This window comes from Oenanthe melanoleuca, chromosome 2, assembly GCF_029582105.1.
Source record: "Oenanthe melanoleuca isolate GR-GAL-2019-014 chromosome 2, OMel1.0, whole genome shotgun sequence".
NCBI lineage: Eukaryota > Metazoa > Chordata > Aves > Passeriformes > Muscicapidae > Oenanthe > Oenanthe melanoleuca.
The window spans coordinates 117,002,540-117,027,307 of record NC_079335.1 but is presented as its reverse complement, the minus strand read 5'-3'; the positions used below and the strand labels follow the sequence as shown (position 1 = coordinate 117,027,307).

Sequence of the window (24,768 nt, the reverse complement as noted above, 5' to 3'; positions counted from 1 at the left end):
CCTATGATGCAAAGGCTTCTTTCACCTTCATTCAGTATTTTTCCTCCTGCATTAGGAAAGCAGTAGACAATAGAGGCACAAAGGCAATTTGCTGCAGACAGGAGTCAGAAAAGAAGAAAGGCAGAAACTAAATAAAGACAAGAAAAAACAGACAGCACCTGGCAACATAGCAGGCTCTCACAGGTACAGCAGAGAGCACAAGCCTGCTCTGAACACCACTGCTGAGACTGAGGGTCTTTCTTTTAGGCACAGAATTTGACCTAATTTCCCACAAAGGAGAGGCCATAGGACCATTTTTCCATCAAATCCTGTCTGTCTCAGTAACCCATCCACAAATTCTCAAAGCAAAGTGCTTGTCAATTTCTTACAAATACCAAGAATGGGTATTGCTGTGACTACTCTCCATTCCTCTCATTGAAATCAGCACTGCTGCCTGTCTGCACAAATTTAACTAGTCCAAACTATGTACAAGTAAAACACTTTTTCAGTCCTGTACTAGGCAATGTCACCTCAATACAATTCCTCTCCCAGCTGCAGAGACACAGGCAGCTCATGCTCACAGCCTCTTCTCCACTTCATTTATAATGTGCAAGTCTGATGTCTTCCATACAAATACTGCTTGTTGCAAGTGAGAGCCTTCACCTAGCTTTGTTCCTGCTCTAATAGAGACCTCCAGATAAGTGTCAGAGAGTAAAATCTACCAGACCTCACTCTGCCATTTTCCACCAAGCACAGATGCATGTTTCTTTTGTTAATCCATTTCAAATATAACCTTTCTGACCTACTTCTTACAGAACACAGCAACTGCAATAGTCAGCTTATTGATAGCGTTTCACTATTTTCCCTACAGAATAACCTGACACATACTTCACAGAACATCTTCCCTAAGAATACCAGAGACTTTTCAGACTTCAAGTGACAGGTAGTTTCTCTATTTTCTATTTGACATGCTCCTTATTTTTTAAATCACAGGCACACACAGTTGCTTTTATTCAATCCTGTCTCACAACACTTTGTGACTTCCTATTATTTCACGTAGCAGCTTAGGTAGAAAACTGAATGGTTCTCTCATAATGCTCATAAATGCTCAAGGAGTTTTAAACAATACATCACAAAATGGTCTGAATTTCCACTGTACCCAGATTAAGAATAGATATTTATTTTTGTCTCAATATGGACAATAATATGCAGTTTCATTAATTCAACTAAAATGCAATATGCAGCAGTACAAAAGTATCTTTCAACTATGCCACAGTATGCTGTTAAAACCACAACTCTTTTGCTAATTTGTTAATCACAGAGTTAGGAATAATTCACACCAAATGATGGAAGTATGACAGGCAATTTTTTCTGCAGCTGATGTGAACTAACTGACTGCTATCACTCTCCTCTCAGAACTTCTCCTTCAATCACTCTCCATGACTTTTAGTGAAATGGTAAAAACAAGCAAGCAAATTTGTTAATATACAAGAAGTACAGAGATTATAATATTTTTACTGGAGGGAAGAAGACAGAACAGTTGAGGTTGGACAGCCATCTGGTCTAACCTTTCTGCTTTAGCAGGGCCACCTAGAGCAGTCTGCTAGGATCATGTCCCCAAGGTGGGGAACTCCACAGCCTCCTCAGGCAACCTGTGCTCAGAAACCCCCACAGGAGAAAAGAGTTTCCTGATGTTCAGACAGAGCCTCCTGTGTCTCAGATTGTGCCTACTGCTCTCTGCTCTCTCTGGGCGCCACTGAAAAGTGGCTCATACTTCATCAACTTCTCTAAGAGGACCTTATGGCAGACAGTACTGAAAGCTTTAAAATAGAAGATGGAATAAATTCTTAAATCTATAGCAATCCAAGTGAGCTAAAGGCACAGGACTCTGTCCCAAATCATGTATGTATCATTATGTTACAGTGCTCTGTGAACTAGCAAGCACTATTTAACATAAAATCAAAAATAATGTAAAGGGACATATGTCAAGTTTGTGCACCTAAAACTATCATTTAACTTTATTTTAGGTATTGCTATTATGTTAATAAGTGTGTTCTGCATTTACAATGTCACTGCTTCTGCAAACCAGGAAGCATCTCATCCCACATCCTTCAGCTGTCACCCTTTTTCAGAAAAAGGAGCCAATGCAGCACCTGGAATCTAATTAAAAGATTGGGAGGATTCTCCTTCAGAAGGTTCACCTAAGAAGTGACAGGAAACCGATTTGCTGCCACTGAGCACTTTCAGCTTGCTCAACCCTGAAGACTCACATGATGTATTTTAAAAGGCACATCAGCTTTGACTTTTTAGAGTTTACTGCTACTAATCTGCAACTTTGACTTAATCAGCCTAGTACAAGAACATTATAAAAATGAAACTTAATTAGGTTATATATGTAGAAATAATAAATGAAGCAATGATTGATCAAATAAGCACAAGCACCACATGTTAAATGACATCAACATTTGCTGCCTCGCATTTCACAAGGCCTGACAGGTAAACATTCTCTTATAAATACTGTAATGCTTTGCATCCAAAAATCACTAACTTGTAGGCATCAGCACTTCTGAATTCCACACAATATCATGAACGAGATGAAAACTTGAAGCTCGGACACAATCAATCATAAATCATAGAATATTTATGAACAAGTAAGTAAAATTTCATCTGTAAGGCATTGCCAACAATTTCCAGTGAGCCCCTGCACTACACTGGAGGAAAAAAAATTAAAATTCTGCTATCCTCATCATTTTCAGTGACCTGGCAGAAGGCAGACTGACTTGATTTCAATTATATATTGTGTATCATATGCTTTAATAAGCTATGAGCATCTTTTTTATGAACTAAGACCTAGTGCCTTGCATAAAGTGGCACACACATCAACTTCAGTTACACATAGATCAGTGTAGAGCTACTGATTTTCAACACTCAAAAGACGGTAACATATTTCTGAGTATTTAGTCACATAAAGGATTGTATTCCAAGATGTGCTGATTTGCTGTGGGAGAATTCTTTTTGTGAACAGACAAAATCAAGTAAAAGCTTACTGATCCTAAATCAAAGTTACTCTAGTTTGTCTCTCCATAGGACTCTATCTAGTGCTAGAAACAAGACTGTAAATCTTGACTGACACTATTTTCCTGATGCTAGATGTAGATTAATTTTACAGGCTTGGTGCACACATTTAGCCCAGTATTTTTGCCTTTAATAAGGCAGTTAGTACAAAGAGAGCAAGGTGCCTTATTAGAATAAATTTGTTGACTTGTCAATGCTCACAATAAAAAGAACACCAGCCATTTGTTCCCATGAAAATGGAGAATTGATTATTTCTAGAACATCACTGTATCTAAAGCAAATTTACATTGCTTCTGACAACTTCTGCACTGATAGCAAAAACCTATCATCTTTATCTCCAGAGCATCAGCAAATGCTATTTAAATTCATTACAGCCCTTGCTACAGATCTAGAGTAGAATGCTGTGACAAATGAAGCACCCTCATCTCCCATGGGTCAGGACCTGCAATAGAAAGTAGACTCCTGACTTCTCAGCTGGGTGCCAAGTAGGCTTTGGTCCATGACACTCTCATTGCAACATTAAATAGATCCCATTTCAGAGTAGGAAAGGAAGTGAGGAAGTGTTGCATATCTTGTAAAATAAAGAATATGGTTCTCCTCAGTTAATACACTGTATATCAAGAAGCAACAGATCTTTATTTTGTTCAGCTAGTTAGAATATGCCTTGACTATGCTTACTCACCTTTGCTATTCCTTTAACTGCAAATAATCCCATTTTCTAGCATGGTCACTCAAACACACGAAATTACAAAGCCTGCTTACAGGAATATTTGCAGTTCTGAATTCAATTTCCATATTCAATGTCCCAGTAACACAGAGAACTAATTCTTTTTTTTTTCCAGATTGTTACCTCAGTACAGTCCCCCAAAGATGGGAGGATTTGGCTCCTGTCCCAGGTGGTAATTCATGCAAAAACATAAGATGAAATTACAGAGAGATTTTTTACAATAAAAAATAGAAAAGTCTGTTCAATAAGATTTCAAAATATGGAAAATTTTAATTTTTGTATATATGATTTATCATGAATATGAAAACTTACAAAAAATATTTTCAAACTGACAACACAGTTTCAACAACAACAACAACAAAATCAATTGGTTGGTGATTGCAGCTGGCCCAAGTCTTTCCAGCTCAGTAATCTCTCCTGGCCACTATAACACCCACACTAGAAACATACCTGTCCTTTACATCTTTCATAAGCTGCTGCAAGTCAATCTCCTGCTTCCTCAGGTTTCCAAATGAGGACTGGTTTTCCACGTAACCCTTCCCTCCGGTTCCCAGGCTGATCTTCAAAAATGATGTTTCAATACTTCCTTGAACAAAATCTTCAAACTTCCCCATATATTTTGCAAAGTCAGACTCCACAATCACTAGGAAAGCAAAAATGGTAATTTCTGTGAAGAGAGGTGCTGAAACCGTCCTTAAGTGATTAGGGAAACAGATACTCAGAGAAAATAGGACAAGTTAGTGAAGGCAAGGAACAGTATGAAGAGGTAAATAACAAAATTTACATCTCTACAACTCTTGCATCTGCTCTCTTCATGTTTTGATCAGCTCTGCTCTACTGTCTTTTGTATTTTGCCATTTTAGGAAAACATAAGGTGACTGAAGTGCTGAACTCAGACACTATGAAATATTTATAAAGAATGATTGAAAGATATTTCAGCTACAAAGAAAACTACAAAGCAGACCTGCTTGTACAGAAACACAAGCATTTTGGCATTATTTCGACATCTCTCATCACAGGGCTATCTCAAAGCTGAAAACCAATGGGAAAATCTAACTGGTTTAAAACAACTCTGAATTTTATCTACCTAAATACCAGAGAACTGACTCAGAATCAGCTAATTTTCCAAGCCAGCTACAATTAATATCTTAGGTTAGGGACGTTCCTGTATGGAATTATGACATGTCCAGAAATACGGGATTCCATCTCATTAACCTTAAAACATGTGTGGGACTGCTGTAGTTGAATGAAGAAAAAAGTACAAGGGTCAACTTTTTTTAACAGTCTGTGCAAGATAAACAGAATAGGTGGTAAAACTTACTTGGCCTGGCCTGGAAGCATTCCCTGGGCTCCTAACATCAACAAGACACTGTTTATTCACTGCTTTTGATCTGAAGCACAGTATAGTTTCACACTACTATCACATATGACCTCCTATAATATTGTAGAGATATTCCTGTGGCTGCAGACAGCATTGTTATTGAACAGTAGGACTGTACAGCCTGACAACCTTCAGCACTCAATTCAATATTCTACCCAGGTAAAACTTTCTTTTTCTAACCAACATTCATTACTACCAGTTTTAGTTACATAAATGGTCAAGCAAGGAAAAGATCCATTCATCAGAGTCCCATGGATGGAGGATTCCTTCAGAGCATTCCTCTGAAAGGAGCCCTCTAATAACATAATTGAGAATAACAAAACAGATTAGGGACTGTACTGTTTTTATCTGCACTAATAGTGCTGCCTGAGTATGGCTTTACCTGGTTTTATTGGTTTGTCTTCAGTAAGCACATCACTCAGGGTGACTGTCAAGAAATGATACTTGGGCTTCTGCCAGCACCAGAATTTCCTCCTCTTCGTAACTAAGCTCAAAAGCTGCAGCTTGTCTGAGGCATTCAACTGGGAGACAGGGATCAGGTCACCTCCACTGTCAGTTTCTCTCACAAAATTCTTCGTTGCTTTTGCAAACATTGTGGGGAATCAGTTAAAGCCTGAAAGAACACATCTGTTTTCAAACAACTACAACTGGAAAGTAAAAATATTTACATTGTCCTTTTAAGAAGTTCTTCAGAATTCCTATTAACGAAGGAACACTGTAGTGTTTTCAACAATCTTCTTCACTCTGAGCTGGGAAGGAGTTCAAATCACTTGTCCCAGTATAAGTTTTCTCAGTAACTAATAAAAGAATTCTGATTAAGAGGAACATTCACAGGTTATTAATCTGTTAGGGAGGAAAAACCTCCACAACTTACCTGAAATTCTATAAAGAAGTATCTACTAATGAGCACCCTGTAGAGACCAGCTGCAATGAGGAGAGCACTGGGGCAATGGCAGAGGATTTCTGCCTCCCCATGGGATCCTTCTTTTATTACCTAACATAAAACTTACTCCACATAAGGCAATTAGGTATTACTCACACAAATTATCTTGATCTTTTTAACAGGGAGTAAACACATGGAGGGATAATAACAACTGTTCTATAAAAAGTACCAAATACGTAAGCTGGCATCTTTGTTACTAAATTTTGTTTCTGAACTACACCCCTGGAAAGTTCCAATTAATTTTTTTTTAATGAACTCTTTTTTGCCCTTAGTGTTTTCCAATTTTCTATTTTTCATTTGCATAACTACAGCTAAATTGAACATACATTATTTGCAACTGTTATTCATATCCCCTACACAACTATATACATTATCTTAATGTTGCCTTACCATGATTTTAATTAAAAATTGCCAGCATCTCTCATAATGTAAGGTTTTCCTTATCCCTAGGAACACATTCTACTGTATTTACAAGAAATATTTTCCAGTAAGGGAGACTGGCTAAAGACACAGAAGAAATGGTAAAATTTAGCACAGATGCTAAATATATAGTTCTAATAAATTAATGTTTGATCTTTTTAAAAAAATCTAATCTTTCTATTTTTTCAACTCTGCGTTATCTAAGCTAATGATATCTCCAGAATTAAATCAGTTGGTTTTTTTTTTTTTTTGCTTTTTTTTTTAAGCCAACAGCTCCCTTTAAGTCTCCCAGCTGAACTGGAAAGCTCAACTAAGTCTCAGTTGGGTATCCACACTTTCATGATTAATTACCTGCCTTTCTCCACATAGTCTTAGATTTGTCATTTACAAACACTGGCCAGAATAAGATAAAACACATTTCAAACAAAAACTGATATTGTAGTGAGTACTCAGGATTATTGACAGAATATGGAAACCTGAATACAAGACTATCAGTGCTTGGACCACAGGCTCTGTATTTTAGTATTAGGGGAAAAAAAGCCCTTTTGCAGATGTAAACTTACTCTTATGCTTTTCCCAAATCCCATTTCAGATATTCCACACAGTATTTACCAATTCATGATGAGGTATTCACCTTCTCATGAATCCTCTATGGCCTAGTCTGCATAACAAATGAAGGGTGTTTTCCAACAACACCTGCATCAAAATGATTTGAGCAATGTCTAAGCTGCATAACATTTTACTGAAGAGTCTTCTGGGGCTTTCACAGTAACTGCAGCTGCAGCAAACCCTGCAGCACCACCTCAGCTGAGGGCACTGGGAATATTTCCACTGACTTTCTTGGTCTCTGACCTTTTCCTGAACTGAATTAAAGACTGATTTTTTGCACTCTTATATGTCTCCTCCTTAATTTCCCTGGTTTTAATCTCAGTGAGAACACTTTTAACAGAATAAAGCAATGTAGATTCACTGCAGCATAAAGGAAAAAAAAAAACCCAACAAATAAAACTTCAAACCAAAACTCGTTCCATTTATGCACAGAACTTTTTTTGCAGGAGTCTGAATTTTGCAAACATCCAGATGACTGATTTGTTATATAGGGTGCCATCAAGAAAATTCTCTCTGCCTGCATTTGCTCAGCATAACCTTCTTCAAACATTTCTGTACTTTACATGACTGCTCACTCACCCTAATACCCTTGCTGCATAGCCAATTCACATAGGCATAGACTCTGAAAAAAAAAAAAAGCCCACCAATCTCTGAGTTTATCATAAAAAAACCTCTGCAAAACCAGATCCCAATATTTGACATTCTTACAAACTCACTAAATCTCATGAGAGGAACCACTGCATCAGTCTGTAAAACTTCCAATTCACAGTGTTTTGCCTTCATTCCCCATTACCACTCTTGACTAGCCAAAGGAATATCCAGGGAAGAGGACAGAGTGCTTCTGAGGACTAACAAGACTCACCAGGCAGGAGAGATGGGGCAGTTTTCAGCCTCAAATGATGGCAATGTCTCCCACACTTTGCTGTGCTGGTATTGTCTTTGCAGGGAACATATTTTGCTGGTGTAGGTGTACCTGCAAATCAAGAATATTCTATGGAAATTCCTATTTATTTCTCTTTGAATACAGCACCTTTAACACAGATTTTAAAATACCCCCAAATACCTTGCTTCACTATTTCCCAGAACAAAGACACAAGCAATTATGCCCCTAGCCAACATCAGGGAATTCAATACAGCCACAAGGCTCAACAGCATCTTGACAAAATGGACATGGAGTAGTTACAGATCCAGCGTCAAGAAAACTCTATCTTGGGAGATTCTTCCTCTGTAAATTTTAATACAGCTGTGCTTGGTTTGACAGAAATAAAAGGGAAGGCATCAAGCTGGTAGGAAATGCCTGTCTGAGTGAATGCACTCTTGCAGATTGATAGCTAGGCATGAAAGCAGGAAAGGAAGAAGTACCTTCCTTGCCTACCAAAAAATCTAAAAATTAGCCTAAACCCGGGCTACAGGAGGATTATTTGATGGCAAGGATGAGATCGAATGAAGATAATGGAATCAATTTCACTGTTTACCTACACAAACAAATCTCACCCTACTTCTCTGCTTTGTCACTCTCTAACTCAGTATAGTGGGAAATGAAAAGCAAAGCAACACTTTACAAGCAACCAGGGTTTGTCCCCGTTAGTACAAAAGAAACCAAACAGCTCTCTGGTATTTCTTACACTCTGTATCTTTCACATAAAATACACTTTTAAAAATTCTTTTTTCCTGCATTTAGGTAAGATTAGACAGCACACTGGGCAGACTACACAGGGAATTTGGTAGCACGGGAACAACCGGATTGCCAAATGCCAGCACATTCTTTCCTCCAGTCCAAGTTGTAGGAAAACACAACGCCTGGAGGCCAAAGAGGAGCCTCAGCGCTGGAAGAGCTGTTAGGCATTAACCACGGTGTAGGAGTGGTGATGGCCTTGGAATCCTAAAGGAATAGGAGTCTGTATCCGAAGGGAACTGGAGCATGGAAGTGACGACATAAACTTAAATGTTAAACTTACATGTTTTATTTAAAAACACTCGAGTTACTTTCACCTCCTTTCTAAATAAGTAAAATTCAAAAGGAAAAAAAGAAACAAAAGTGTACGCATAAGAGCTAACATACAAAGCCTAGCAGGGCTGCCCTCACAATGCACTACAGTGCTTAAACGCACGTGGTCCCCAACCACACATCCGAAGGATTTCAGCCCCAGGCGGAGCCCTCTGCTCGTTCCTCCAGGACTCTGCAGCACGTGCCTCCACAGCGCGGTGCCGCAGCCTCGGGCACCCCGAGAGCCGCGGCGCCTTTCCCCGGCCGCGGGCGCCGTCCTGCGGGCAGGCCCCGCGGTCCGCCCGCCCCTCCGGGAGCATCGCCCCGCCGTGCCGCCGCCCACAGCAGCGCAGGGCACTGCGCCATCCCGCTCAGGCGGTGCTCGTTCCCCGCGGCAGGGCGGAGGGGCAGCGGCCGGGAGAGGCGGGCACGGCCTGGCCGCACCGCACCGCCGCCCGGGCTCGCTCCCGTACTCACGGCATTCCCGGCGCTCCCCGCCGCCGCCGCCGGGGATGCGGCGCACTCCGCCCGCGGGGCGTGCCGAGCCCGCCGCGCCCAGGCTCGCTCGGCGAGCAGCTCCCGCGGCGGCGGGGGCTCCGTGCCGGCGGGGGCAGCGCAGGCCCCGCCCGGGTGCCCGGGCCGTGCGGCGGGCGGGAGCCGCGCCTGAGGCGACTCCGCCATGTTGAGGCGCGGAGCCGCCGCCCAGCGCAGGGCAGCGGGCGGGGGGAGCCCTCGGGCGGCTTCTGCCTCCCTCGCCATCCCACCCGGCTGCCCCAGCTCCCTCGGGCGCTGACCGTGCTGCCGTGAGGGCTGGAGCCAAGGGCTGCAAGCGTCCCTCTCTCTGCGTGGGGCGGTGGCCCGGCACACTGTCTCCGTGTGGGGCAGCGCTGTGAGTCAGCTGCTGGAGAATTCCCACTGTGATGGGACAGTTCTGTATGGCTGCAGCCTGGCCCATAACACTGGCAGCTGTCTTTGCCTCCAGGTAATTGCGTGACAGCGGTGTTCTGTCACGAGTGATAAGGACATATTTGTGACACCCTTCAAGCCCGGCTCGGGTCGCCGAGGTCAGAAGTGCGCGGAGCCAGTGCAAAGTCTGGGAGCAGCAGCCCTGCCACGATTTTGGCTGAGTCTGCAACTCTGGCTTGGCACTACGGGCCTTGTGCAGCCGCCCTGGACAGAGCGGGAGCTCCCAAGTCAGGGTCCCAGCCCTGGCGCCTTGAAAGCAGCGCTGTGGAAAATGAGAAGTGTGGTCAGTGGAGCTTGGGGCAGGCTCGTGAACCACAGTGTCAAATACTGAGCGCCGTCACAGTATCTCGTCTGAAAACACCACAGTGAAAAACTTGGTGGTTTATGATGCCAAAGGAGTGATCCAGTGAGAAACAGATGAGTCTGCAGAAACACAAATAGTAGTTTTTCCACGATAATAAATATTAAGTAAATCTTTTTCAAGTGAGCCATGCTACAGGCTGGGTACTTCCCTTGTGGTTTGAACAGAGAGCATTTGAGGCTGGGGGCGAAGTCACAAATGTCACATCACCAGATCTTAATGGGCTAACACCCTGACTTCAGAACAAAGGGAAGGCGAAAGCTTAATGTCTTTAAATGAGCAGTTCAGGGTGAAAGGTATCAGTAAATGCACATAGCTGAAGTAGATCCATTTAATTTATCTGGTGCAGTATCCAAATGTCCCGCCCGGGGCGGGAGGCTGCAGTACCGGGCTCTGTACACAAGGGGGCAGCACTACTGGGGGGGGTCCATCGCCCCTTTCTGATTTCCCCGTGTGACATCCTTATTGATTCTGTTTTAAAACACATCTCCCTTCTGGGGTTGTACCTGCTTACAGAAATTTGAACAGATAGCCAGAATGGAAATAAGTACCTTTACTTGTGATGGTTTAATTTTTATGAAGTAATGAAATTTATAAAGCTCCATTCTTAGAACCCCTGCCTTAGAAAAAGTAACCACACATCCTCAGGAGATCTCTTTTCAGGATCATCACTGAACAGAATTGTTAGCTCCAGTATTAATCTGGCTAGTAATAGCACATGTTTCATAAGCTATCAGGTGTTTTTCCAGGGAGTGGCAATGTGTGATTCGTTTCATATGCAAGAGTCTGCTAAAGCATATTTTGAGAAATCAAGGGAGGAAGTTGCACTGAACCACTTTGCTATGGAAATATCCACTGGGGAGGGAGGACTTAAATAACATCAGTGAAACTTTCTGGTAATTTTAAGGACACTACCAGCAGTTGCATGCACACCAAATGGAGAGTACCCACACCAGGAATATTTCCATGTTTTTAAGAAAAAGTCTTTAACAAAAATCTTTTATCCATCTGAATGGCACCAGCTAAAGTAGGGTAATTTTCAAATGCCTTCCATGCTGGGATGCCAGCAGGGAGAATGTCGTATCAAAGAAATACACAAATCTCAGTGTGGTCTGTCAGCCACAGACTCCATCTCCTGAGCTGAAGCATGAAGTGCATCACTGCTGCCTTAGAAGATCCTTCTGCATTGCTCTTGCATGAGAAGATCATCTTGCAGAAAGAGCAGAGAGAAAAAAACCAGAAACTTCTGCCTCTGGAACAAACTGCTCTTGGTATGGGACAGGCTACATCTTAAATAAGTGAAGTGAGGCAAGTAACTTCACAGCCACAACTTAAAAAATGAATAATGCACATAATAAGTGAGTAATAAGCACAGAAGATAGTAATCTGAAAAGGAAAAAATACCCAGAAAAGTAGTTTTATCACTAAATGTGAGAATGGCTGTGTGAAATTCCTCAGGTATGACATTAAAAAAAAACATCACTGTCCATGCCACCACAAGATGTCAGCATTGCAGAATGGTTATTCCTACCAGAAACAGAAAAGGTTTTTGCATCCTATATATTAATTTGGTATTAGGTCTAAATTTTTTTGTATGATGGCCTTATTTTTTCCAACCATTGACATTATGATGTCAGTCTAAATGTAGTTGCAAGGGGGAATTTCTTAAACAACTTTTTTTATTAATCTCTGTCTTAAAAAACTTTTACAAATGCTTTCACAGCATGAACAGCAGTACTAATGGCAAATAATACCTTGTAGTCATCAATGTGTTCTTTCAGGCTGCATCCAGCCTGGCTACAAAGTGCTCACTAAAATGGTGCTGTATGTTGAGGTGTGCAGAGGTCATCCAAAGGCCTCTGGTGCTGCATGCTAGGCCTTTTTAAAACCCTCACACTGGCTGGAAAAGGCTCTGCTGGCCTCAGTTCTCTGGAGGAAGTGAGAAGAAGTTGTGAAGATATTTTGAGCTCCTATTTAGAGAAGAAGGATATTTAGGGTAGCAAATCTTTTTAAAGGTGTCCAGCAACATAAGCCAAATTACCAGCAAAAGAATTAATTTCTTTTCTTTCCTCCACTTTCTTGTATAAGAATAAAAGATCTGAGCAGCAGTTTTTGTTTGTTTCTGTATTTCTTTCAAATCAACTAAGCAGCCTCATTTTTCTTCTACATTGAAATTCACGTCCTGTTTTGTTGGGATGCTCTGTACTTTTCGCTTCTACCATTCTGTCCTCTGAAACATTTCCTGTTGCACACAACAGCTTTCTCCTTCTCCTGCTGTTTCAGCTGTCACCAGCCCTGCCACTGTGCCAGCAGCAAGTGACAGGCTTAACAAGGGATCGTGTCCTGAGAGTGGGAGATGGTGCAATGAGCCAGGAAGGGCTGTGTGAGTTCATAGCACCCAGAAAACTGCTCTGCTGTGCTTCCCTACCTGTTCATGTGAGCTTCTGTCCATTCTGCTTTTGACAATTAGAAGGTGACATCTTTAACCATCTGAAGATTTTACTGTAAGATGAGTTTGGCCAGTCTTTAGAGGCTATCTTGTATTGGCAGGTTCAACTCTGCTACCTTTACACACCAGTATGAGGAAAACAGAGTTCACTTTTGGACCTTCTAGTCCCTTGGAAGGACCACTGGAGAGTGCCATGCTGAGATGCAGAAGGAGGCAGATGTGTTCAGTACAACCTGTTTGCTGTAACTCAGTCAGAGATCTCTGCCTTCAGCACTGATGTTGGCATGGGGGGAAGTAGTGCCACATCTGCCTTTCTATCGTGCACAGGTTGTGGCACAGAGCTCCCCCCTGTCATTCTGTCCAACCATGTGATGATTCTGTGATGTCTCCAATAGTGATCTGGAGAACAATTTACACGAATTTGCATAAAACTGATGCTTCTAACTTTAAATTGTAGATTAGATGGCAGCTACAGAACTTTCTTTTACAACAATGATAAATGAAAACTTAGGAATAGATAAAATTTCTTGCACGTCTCAAAACCCTTCCATAATAGTTTATTAGAAACCATCTGGTTTCATTAATGTTTTATCAAAAACCATCTGGCTGCTATATTGTTATGCTATTTTGTAGTAAAACTTCCTCATAAATTAGCCAAAAGGAATGTCTATCAAACTATTGTATAGGAGCCCCAAACAACTTATAAAGTTATTTTAAAAGTATTAGATGATACTAAACTTCAACATTAAACTTCAAAAGTCTAGAAAATGCATCAGTAATAAAATATGAAATTTAGCTTACATCTCACGCTTCTTAATTTTTTTTTTCTTTTTTCTACATGTTTAATTCTTAGCTGGTTGGAACAGGAGCTACAAAGTCAAAATGACAAACTGTATGCAAATGAAAAATATTAAGATTTTGTTTTTCACTGAAACATTGCAAACAGAGGATACCTGTCACCATGCCTCCAGAAAATGAACCCCTTCATCTTTGTACCTCTGCACATGTACACTTTTTGGACTGTAAGCACTCTGTCAGGGTTTCTGGCACTGCTCTGAAATCTAACTGTACAGCAGCACCATTCAGAGTTGTACAGTGCCTACTACTATGGGCAGCTAGGTAACTTATTGTAAATACTTATATAATACACTTAGCATTAATAAATTATCATTCCACTCATAATTATTTTACTGTTACATTTTATTAGGGCAGTTCCTAGTGATTTTGCTGTTTATAGACAACCTTAAATTACCTTGAATGGAAGAAACTAAGGAAAGCATATCTAAAGAAGACCTAGAAGATTTAGGACAAAATTGGCAAAGCAACAGGAGTTAAAAGATCCCTGGGAAAGAGCCCATGGCTGAAGCTGTCTGTAGAAAGAAAGCTGGCTGTAGGTTTTCTTTGATCAGCTATACAGATCTGTTCTGTTTCATGCAATTCCTTTTGCATCCTCTGAATGTATATGCACAAGCATCCTCAAAAAACCTCACTATCTGCCTGTGGGAGCAAATTATTTGGGCAGAATTTTCTGAAGAACGGGCAGTATGTGATTGCAGTCCCTCAGGGGCTGCCAGCTGGATGATGTTTGTGTTGTGCTGTAGAACTGGAGCATGGCCATAGTCAAACCTTGCAAAATGTTCAGCAACTAACATTAATATTTCATTGAGTAGTAACACCAGATGCATGTTGTCGTGTTCTACATTTGTAGCAATAGCTTTATTGGGATTTAAAACAAACTTTTTCTCTCCCTTTTGGTTTTTTTGCCTCCTTTGTTTTCTTTCTAGTTGTTTTGCAACTCCATAATCCCTCTTCTCATTACCTGTTGTCAACTCGTCTCTCTTGCAGGAACAACAGCAGAAATTCCTGTTTCAGGGCAGTCTGAAAGGGGTTTTTCAACAACAACAGCAGTTTATATGCCCACAAAGATAAAAATTTTAGACACATAGAGAATTCTGTTTAGCAATCTTTGAAGCAAGCCATGGTCCATTAAAGTGGCAGATGCATTGAGGAGAAGACCACAAATAGTAAAGAGGGTCCTGAGGAGTGGCGAGGCTGCATTGCTCCTACAAGTGAGTCAGGATTCCTGCAGCCTTCCAGGGGCTCTGCAGCAGGAGCTGCCAGGAGCTGTGTCTTCTGCTGCAGAAACACACACCCCAAAGGAGGACAGAAGTTAAAACCCCATCCCATTTCCCATAGAGGTGACAGTTCAGCCCCGCTGGGTACTAAGAGGAAGGCTTCATGTTTCTTCTTAAAGCCACTTCATTCTTCAGCTTGCTATCACTTCTCCTCATTCCATCATGTGCTGTGTTTGCTTTTTGATGTCCTACAGGCAGTGGGGTAAGAACCTGTTTTTTCCAGGTAAGATAGTGGGTTTTTCCCATGAAAAAGAACAGGATGAAAAAGGAACACAGTTCTTTTTGAAACAAGGAGCAAGGGCTAGCAAGCAGCAAAAAAGTGTGTGGGCTGGTAATTGCATGAGAGTTCTTTTTATATTACACAACAGTGTTGCCCAAAAGGATAGCAGATACAATAAAGAGGGTGCTTTGGGTCAAAACAGATTGGTAGATATAAAGTGTGTCCCAATCTGGGCTTCTCAGTACAAGAGAGACCTAGAGTTTCTGGAGCAGGCCCAGCAGAGAGCTTCAAAGATCATTAAGGAACTGGAGCATCTCTCTTATGAGGAAAGGCTGAGGGAGCTGGGCTTGTTCAGCTTCAAGAAGAGATGAGTGAGAGATAAATGAGATAAAAGAGATAAATGTCTGTCAGTATCTGAAGGGAGAGTGCCAAGAGGATGGAGCCAGGCTGCTCTCAGTGGTGCCCAGCAACAGGACAAGAGGTGATGGGCAGAAACTGCTGCACAGGAAATTCCACCTGAACATGGGGAAGAACTTCTTTACTATGTGAGTGACCCACACTGGAACAGGTTGCTCAGAGGGAATGTGGAGCATCTTTCACCAGAGACATTCAAGAACTGTCTGGATGCAATCCTGTACCATGTGCTCTAGGATGACCCTGCTTGAGCAGGGAGGTTGGACCAGATGACCCATTGTAGTCCCTTCCAACCCGACTGATTATGTGTAAAGGCTGCAGCTGTCCTTCTGAACAGAGTGGGAACCACTACAGAGCAGTCATGTCCTGAAAATTTATACTGGTGGTAACCCGGGACAGAGTCACACAACTCCAGGTTGTTGACACTATTTGTTACATTGCAGTTCCACATGCAGACCAGGTCTTCATTATGCTGTAAAACAACCTCATGTATGAAATAAAGTGCTGGCCTCTTCTCTGACAATTAAAAATATAATTTATTTGCTTATCACAGGATTGAAACAGGTGTCCTTGCTGCTTGTACTGCCCTTGTTTATCTGAACGGTGCACTGATTGGCATGAATGGCATCTGTAACAGGTAATGGGTGGATGGCTTTCTTATTGCCAAAGAGGCAACTCTCTGCAACTGGAAGATGAGATTGTACTTCTCCTGCAGAACCAGTTGCTGTCAGTTTGAGATGGGTCTTACTTGGTTCTCCCACAGTTACTGTCCAGCCTCACCACTGCCAATGCACCAGTGTGAGCCATACGGTTCCTAAAAGAGAAGGAAGACCAGCTGTGTCCTGAGAGGCTGCATTATCAGGAAAGGAAACAATTAAGTCCTTTTTCCTAGGTCATCATGACTGCACACTTCAATACTGAGAATCATATTGCAACATATACTCTTTCCTCTCATTCCTTTCTCCCATCGTGTCAAACAACTAATTCATGTTGGTATCAAGACCAGAGCATTCACATGATCATCAGCTTTAGGAAGCTTTGCACCTAGATCAAGTACAATGGAGCTCCTACTATGGCTTTTTTTTTTTTTTTCTGTGATGTGGCACATCTTTTTCAGCTCCTGATATTCACAAAAGGTGAGAATATAATATCCTAGATATATACTAGATATATAACTAGAGAACTCAGAAAAAGCCAAGCTTGCCCTAACTGACCTATTTTCATTGCTCTCTTTGGCAAAGTTCTTAGTAAAACATTTTCCCCACCAAAGAACTTCGTAATTTGGTGCACTATTTTTGAACCTTATAAGAAAAATTGATTTTTCCATCCAAAAAATTATAGAGCTCTAGTTGCCTTTATAGGGTTTGCTTCATTGACTGATGTGCAAGTAGCAAACAATGAATACAAGTAGGATGATCCCTCCACTTCATCTTCAACCTTCAGTCAATTGCTGAAATGATAACAAACCTAGCAGTAAACAAAACTGTAAATCTCTTTCAGCTATTAGACAGGTTCTCATCTATTGATAAATCTACATAATCTTCCTTACCTTAGGCAGCAATCTAGGCATTGCAGACATATCCTCATAAAAACCTAAGGAAGAGAGAGGATTTTTCAAGGTGTGTACTGCAGTAATTCAAAGCTGCCTTACTGCAACCTTTATTTATTTATTTATTTTAACACAAGCTGAAAAGTGAGGAATTTGTAATTTTGGAAATCAATTTTTATCAAGAAGTTTTAATAAAGACAAATAGTGTTCACTAAGCAGAAAAAGAAAAAGTACTTTTCAATTCTAACAGCTGGTTTTACTAGAATAGCAATATGAGTGCACAAAATCCTCAAGGAGAAGTAGTACCCTAATATTTAGAGCAAGACAGTAGTTCCTGGAGTCTGTGAAATTACAGTCAGAAACATCAGTAGATGTTCATACACAACACCTTGTGTTACAGGAATTTATTACTGTTTCAAGAGCCTGTAAAAACTTACATCAGTGAACCCACAGAGACAAATTCTCAGTTAACTAAAGCCTCTGTTACACTCAGCTCAGCAATGTTGATTTACCACAAATGAGAGTTTGCACAAAGCAATTTCAAATATTTCCCTTGGTACAGAGTAAGCAAAGATACAAATTCATAAGTATACATCAGAATTTGGTATCTGGCCAGCTTTTAACCACATTTCAAAATAGAGAATAACCCTACAAATCCTTAAGCATAAAACAGAGAGGTCTAAATTTAAAACCAATAAACCAAGCAACCATTTGCAACATGAAAGAAACAACAGAGGTATAAAAAACAACAAAAAAGCCTAGATGTGTTGGTTACTATGTAGAGCAAGCTTGCTCAGCTGTCAGTGTTTTTCCTCACCCTATGAAGGTTTGAATCATTCTGCAATAAGCAAAATGATTTTTAGATAGAGATTACTGTAAATGAACAAACAACTGAGCTTAAACACAAATTGGATGCAAGGTTTACAGAAGCCAAGTTTACCTTGCACTGCCTGTAGGGAAAACAGCCTGGTTTTCTGGGTAGCACTGACCACACTGTTCATGGTATTAGCTTGAGGGGCAGTCATGAGAAATTCACTGTATATCCATTTCAGTGTGAGAGAAATTCCTGCTACCCTGGGTGCTCATGAGTGGAGCACCAATAATGAACATCCCTTGCAGTCTTCCTCTCCCTTTTATATTATGAAAAAAAATATTACTTCTTCTATAAACCAGAACTTTCCCAGCAACTTGAACTAAATGCTAGTTACTTCAGATACCAATTAAACCATATCAGATCTCTATAAAATAAATCAGCAATGAAGTAATTCCCCCGACACGATGAGAAAGTTCCAAAGTTCTTAGAACCAAATCCAATAGAACCAAAATGGCTGAATTTCAAAAAACCAGGTGCTGATTCTAGCCCACTGTAAAGACTCTTTTTCTTTTGGCCTCAATCCTGATTCTTCCATGTGCAACAGTTGAGGATATTTTGCATGGTAACAAATTTACAGACCCAGTTTTCCCAGCTCTTCCTGAAAGCTCCAAGCTCCCTCCCACCAAACCTCTGTAGACACTGAGGCTGCAATGTGCTGCAGAACTGCAGCCAGGAATTTCACATTGGTCAGGAGTTACACACTCTGCACTCCCACATTTTTCAATATCCTAGTCCATCCATATTGCATCTTATACACATATGGTGGGACTGTGAGACACAGTTGAGATCTCTTTGGCAGAGCTGTCCTGAATCACCACCTCTAAGGGAAAAACCACCACATTGATATCCTTTCTTTCCAGTTATTTATTTTATCCAGTAAATACCATGTTTCCTTGTTTTTAAAAGTTGTTTTATGGAGAACATTTAGTTTGTGGTTTCTACATTCATACTAAAGCATAATGTTTATGCTGCACATCTGTCTGCTAAAAACTGCTTTTAAGAATAAACTTCCAGCTGTAAATGGATTCCATCAGCCTACCCCTTTTCCTGCCCCAGTGCCTGGCACAAGAGCCATGCAGCAGAGCAGTACAACTGGAACATTGCACAACTACCAGACAGATTGTAAGAGTGATAAATAAGGGTTCTAGCAGATGGAAGCTCTTTCCTACTTGCCATTTTGCGAAGTGTAAAAAGCACAGATCACTACAGCAGGGAGATTTGTTTCAGCTGCCACTAACAACCTTTGAAGAAAGATGCTTACAACCCCGGGAAAAAGTCAGGGTGCTCTGTGACCTTTCACAAGTATGATTTATTAACATCCAACTGAATTGGTTACAGAGAGAAAAATAATAAATCAAGTTGTGCATCAAGGTACTCCAATGTTATTACAAATTTTTGGAGTGAAGCATAAAACAGGGATTATCCTGACTACAGAGAAACTTCTCAAATATTTGAAAGTCAGCAATAATTCTAATACATAAGATGCCATTCCTCATTCTGAAATCACTAATGCCCTATCAAAACAAACAACAAATTCAGCATTTAGCAGCTTTGTTTATGTAATACCTCATACATGTGGGATGTTTTTCCAATACTGGAACTAACAAATACTGTTAACACAAAGACTTTCAGATTCTCAGGGATGCCAGCCATCTCCAATGTGTGGAGCTGATGGATGCCATCACTTCATGGGGATCAGCATCCCAAACATTCTCATAAGCTTTAATACAGTTTTGTTTTACACATTAAAAACACCAAATCCACAATTTATATTAAAAAATGAACCCTTTAAAATAATTCTTTAGCATATGGCAGCTACTCATGTGAAAAATTTCTCTTATTGCTTTCAAAAAGCTGCAGCAAGAACAGTATCTAAGAGCAGTACAGTAATATATTTGGTGGTAAGTTACAGCATTTACTAAGTTTCAAAAGGTAAGCCAGATAATGTGTGTTCCTTATGAGCCCACAGCTGCTGGAGTAAGTTGCACCCACCAGTAGCTAGGAAATAGAAAGGATGAGTTAGTGAACACTGAATTTTATTTATTGTAGGCATAATTCATGAATGAAAACACACTCAATCAAAAAAACCCCTTTCATTTTCATAGCATCCCTTTGAATAGCACCCCTTTGAATAGCACTGTCTCATTTTAGCCCTTGCAAGATGTATTCAGTTATGTGGACAGGTTGGATGTCATCCTTCTCTCTGTTAAAAATGCACCATGGGCCAAGTTTTCCACTCCTCTTCAGCTTGCTCCCTCTGCATGAGTTGTACCCAAAAAAGAAGCCATACTGAACAAAGCAAGACATGCTGAAAGTTTCCTGCTCTGCCAAGCTGGTCATTTGGAGAGAGAACACAAGAGATTTACATAAAAGCAGATGCAAGGACACTCATAATTAGGATCTGCTGAGCAGATCTAGCACACTACCCTTGCCTGGTCTGACTCCAGAGTCTAAGAAAGTCTTATGCACAGTAAAGGAAAAGATACAGAAGGAATCTATGGGGAAGAGAATTTAACTACAGTCTCTAGGTATGATTTACCATTTGTTAGAATGGACTGTTTTCCTATTTGTCAAGTTTTTCTAATAAAGAGAAAAATGAGACACTGCATAAGGGACCACATAGAAAACCTGAACAGGACTGTAAACAGCTGAGGGAAAGTGGGGGGCATGGAAAGGAGTGAGGTTGGGTTTTTTGGGAGGGTTGTTTGTTTTGAGACCAGCACTGGCCCATTGTGCAATGTGAAATGTGTCCCTGGTTGGGCCCTAGTTCTGGTCCCATGAATTGGTGTTCTTTCTGTACAGTGAAGTGGATTCAACACTAAGCTACCAGGTAATAAGGTGACTGTGTTTGCAACTGTTATGTCCTTCAGAGGACAGATTTTAAAAGAAAGCAGCAATCCCGTTTCCAGTCCTTCGAAGAAAACTGGCTGGTGGAAAAACAGATCTTCTGGATGTTTCCTTACCAAAATTTGGGCTGGTTTTAGCCTTTCTTCCAGGCATCTAACTTTCCAAGCTCTGCATAAAGAACCTAAGTACAGACTGTATTTCAAAAAGTATCTAAAAGAAGTAGTTCAGTGCTGGCAAACTATCACATCAAGCATATCTCAGAGAACAGAGATCCAGAAAGGAATGCAGTGATTAATGTTGCATTCCAGTTCCACTTGGTCTGAAGGACACTTTATGCTACCCAGAGTCATCTCCTGAACAAGTGATGCTGTTTTCCAATCCCAAATTTACACAAAATCAGAAACTAAGCATCAAGCCTGCAAATCTGAAAATAGAGAAAGACAGAGCTGCATGAGTGCTTCTCAAACTGGCCTCCAAAATCATATTAAGCAATGTTTATAAAGTCATTAAATAAGAGAGCTGTAACAGCAGGCAGGGGTCATCAGGAAATTTTAAGACTGATCCATTGAGTTACACACCTTGGGGATCACAGCTGTGTATGAAAGGAATCAGTTAAGTTGTCTGATACATTCTTTTTTACCATTCAGGGTAGAAATAGTGGGTAAAAAGTCTCTCAGTGTCAGTTATTAAAAATAACATTTGTCTCAGTTATACTGCAGAAAGCTAATATAAATTTTGTACACGTTAACACAGCTGAAGTTTTGGGGAAGAAAATTACCAAAATTTCATCTTTTACCAAGAATAACTTTATAGAATATATTAAGTTTGTGAATGTTGAATATATTTACATGCAGAAATACACAGAGCTAACATCAAGACAAATTTCTTCCACTTCTTAATATACAATTAACAGAAGTTTAACAAGTAAACCCAATTATTTCATACAAAAGTAAGCAGGGAAAACTATACTGCAGTTGGAAATGTGGAGTCAGAGGATCATTCACAACTGGTTAAACTGTGTTTGGAGATGTGTCTTACAGATTTACAAAAGGAGCAATCACTTGTTCAATGATTTTGGTTCATGCATTTAAGAAATGCCCTGGATTATTCTCAGACATTTTTATATGGAGACAATGCTAAAATTCTGGAGTTTACTTTCTTGATACAGAAATTTTGATGAAGAAATTCTTATATAAGGCACTGCTCAGCCCAATGCTTCTTGTCATTAATCCCATGTATTTTGAACAGTTTGGAGTGCTAGAGAAATCAGACTTGGCACTGCCAGTCTGATTTCTCAAAAATCATGACTCAAATACCCCATGAGATTTGTTTTGTTTAATACCTGTATGGGGAAGCCCCCCACACATAGAATATACAAACCCAGCAATCAGATCAGACACAGTAGCTGCCAAATATGACAGTGAGCAAGCTTAATGCAGCCTCCACAAATTTTGCTCCTTTTCTTAAAAGCTTTTATTCCCTCTACCCTCTTTTGTTTTCAAATGAACCTTATTTTTAGTATAAATTGTAATTACCAACAGGAAGTATAATTGCAATTATCAACTCATTTCTGTGCCAGGTTTTGACAGTTAATACAAGGATAAAAGACAGGAAGGGAGGAAGTCATGAAGAGAATCACATTTTTCTTGAAAAGCCAAACAGCCCCCAAAGTTTAAGATTTCCTTTGGAATCAAAGCCCAAAATCAGATTTTGTCTTCATATAAATGTGAACTTTGCCTTGTTGCAAGCTGCTGGCATGGTAGTCAAGTCTTTCGAAGAGATATTAATTAGATATAATTATGCTGACTTCTTTGGTAATAAATTATGGAAATGATTGTGAGGCAGAGATCCTGGGCAAAATGAAAAATGGTGAAAAAGCATTCTTCTGCCTCTCAGACAATGAGGCTTCAAGGTAACAGAAAACAAAGTTCAAATATACATCTAATCTGACATCAAAGATTTTGTTTAAAATTTAAAACCTTCATAGTATTTCCTTCATGTTACATATAATACATGGGTCCATTTTAAATAGATTTTCTCTAGAACAATGCAGCACAATTGCTGTAAAGTGCAAGCTTTTCTAAGCTATTAGTATGTCCTCCTAGGAGTCTACTTAATCCATGCCATGTCCAGTTATTCCAGTCATAAGCCAATTTAACATGTCAGCATTCGGGTTTGTTTTGTGTCTTTACAGTAAAGAAAAGTCATGTAAAGAAAAGAAAATGATGTGGTGACAGGATGCAGATCTATCATGTGGAAAACTGCACTGCTGCCAGAGAGCTGCAGACACACAGGGCAGATTTGAAGAATCATGGATCAGGCTTGGGTTGCAGATATGTGGGAATGCAAATTACTCTGTTAATGACTATGGCATCCTGATTGGATGGAAAAAACCCAAAAATACTGCCCTACTGATCTCTGTAATCTTCATTCAAAAGTGAGGTTTCTGCTACATTTGTTTCCTGCTAAATTTCTGACCTGTGGTTTAGTAGCTTCACAACCATACAACCATACATATAAAATTACAGGAAAGGGATGCAATTGATTTAGTGCAAGACATTGAAATATTTATCTGAACTTAACAAACATACAGAGGAAGATCAAAGACTCCATACACTTCTCCATAAGGCAGATGGTAATTTTTTAAATATAAGATTTTAAATATGTTATTTCTTAAGAGGTAGAAAATATCAAAATACTAGGAAAAAATTTCTAGCTTAAAACAATCAGTTTGCTAACTTGTTAAAAAGTCTTACTGTTGCAATTTTTAAGTGAATAAAAACAAATGAAGCTATGGAAGCACAGGATTTCACGCTCTGTATAGATTTCACTTACTGGAAAAAGAGAGAGCTTCTTCATCTAGTCAGTGCTCAAGCAGTATATACAAATGATCTCTTCCTCTTGCCCTGTTGGGGCCATAAATTTGAACTGAAAAATGGAAAATTTTGGCGATTCCTGACTTTCTAGCACTACATTTAACCGGGTACAGTTCATGTATAAGGCAGTAGAACCACCAGTGTAAGCTCAGAACTACCTCTTCCATAAAGCTAAGAAGAAATTTAATAGAAGCAAAAGCTTACTTAAATCTTTCCTACAGACAGCCAAAGATCATAGCCAGATTCCAGCACCAGCTGATAATCTGTTTTAGCAATTTATACCAGCCCAGAGACAGCTAAACTACTCATTGCACCATGGAAGTCTGCCTACAGTTTGAGTTACTAAGGCTTGCACTCTGATTCCTCAGCACAGCTAGGAGGTGCTGATGCTGCTGTCTCCAATGCAACTCAGTAAGGCATAATTTAACTCAGAACTGACATTATTACACATTGAAAAAGTAGTGCAAAAGCTCCTCTCTCTTCCATCTGTTAACATTCAGTACTATTTATTAAATATTTTATAAAAAGAAGTTAGGATATTTATACATTCAAACAATCACTGCAATAGTTGAGTAAAGGAAACAAATTCATTATCAGATTCTAAATTAAGCACAATTCTGGAGATATGCACATTTGCACATATGCACACACCACACACATTCTGTGTGAGTGTGTATATATATATATGTGTGTATATATAGATATAGATATATAGTTATATTTTATATATATGTCTTTTAAATCAGATCCAAAAATACAGCACAGAATCTCTTCACTTAGCTCCTCTTTCACCAGAGGACAGGATTGTCCAGTTTGGAAAAACCAGGTTCTTTTCTAAGGTCCATGTAGGTTCCATTGCTCACCCAGGAGTCATCACTGGATTTCCTATCAAAGATTAAACAAGTGTAAGCTTATCTTTTCCATCTATATCCATAATGCAGTGTAGCACCATGCAC

General features: G+C 40.1%; 2 protein-coding genes across 8 annotated transcripts in view; both read right to left on the bottom strand.

The window, feature by feature from the left end:
* GSDME (gasdermin E) overlaps positions 1-17,613 on the bottom strand; it is a 33,422-nt gene extending 15,809 nt beyond the window's left edge. Inside the window, exons 1-4 of one of the 4 annotated variants that reach the window (XM_056482707.1) lie at positions 17,216-17,613; positions 7,997-8,107; positions 5,545-5,775; positions 4,232-4,424 (exon numbers count right to left, since the gene is read on the bottom strand). In XM_056482707.1, coding sequence (XP_056338682.1) covers positions 4,232-4,424; positions 5,545-5,755 — 404 coding nt within the window. In that variant the 5' untranslated portion in view covers positions 5,756-5,775; positions 7,997-8,107; positions 17,216-17,613. Of the gene's footprint in view, positions 1-4,231; positions 4,425-5,544; positions 5,776-6,036; positions 6,268-7,996; positions 8,108-9,598; positions 9,843-9,915; positions 10,409-17,215 lie in introns of those variants that run through there. The other 3 variants (XM_056482709.1, XM_056482708.1, XM_056482710.1) reach the window with 3 other exon arrangements.
* Positions 17,614-19,378: 1,765 nt separating this feature from the next.
* The window catches only part of OSBPL3 (oxysterol binding protein like 3), an 82,742-nt gene continuing 77,352 nt past the window's right edge, over positions 19,379-24,768 (bottom strand). For 3 of the 4 annotated variants that reach the window (XM_056482699.1, XM_056482698.1, XM_056482700.1), the window contains one exon: positions 24,297-24,697. In XM_056482699.1, coding sequence (XP_056338674.1) covers positions 24,601-24,697 — 97 coding nt within the window. In that variant the 3' untranslated portion in view covers positions 24,297-24,600. Of the gene's footprint in view, positions 24,698-24,768 lie in introns of all 4 variants that reach the window. The other variant, XM_056482697.1, reaches the window with a different exon arrangement.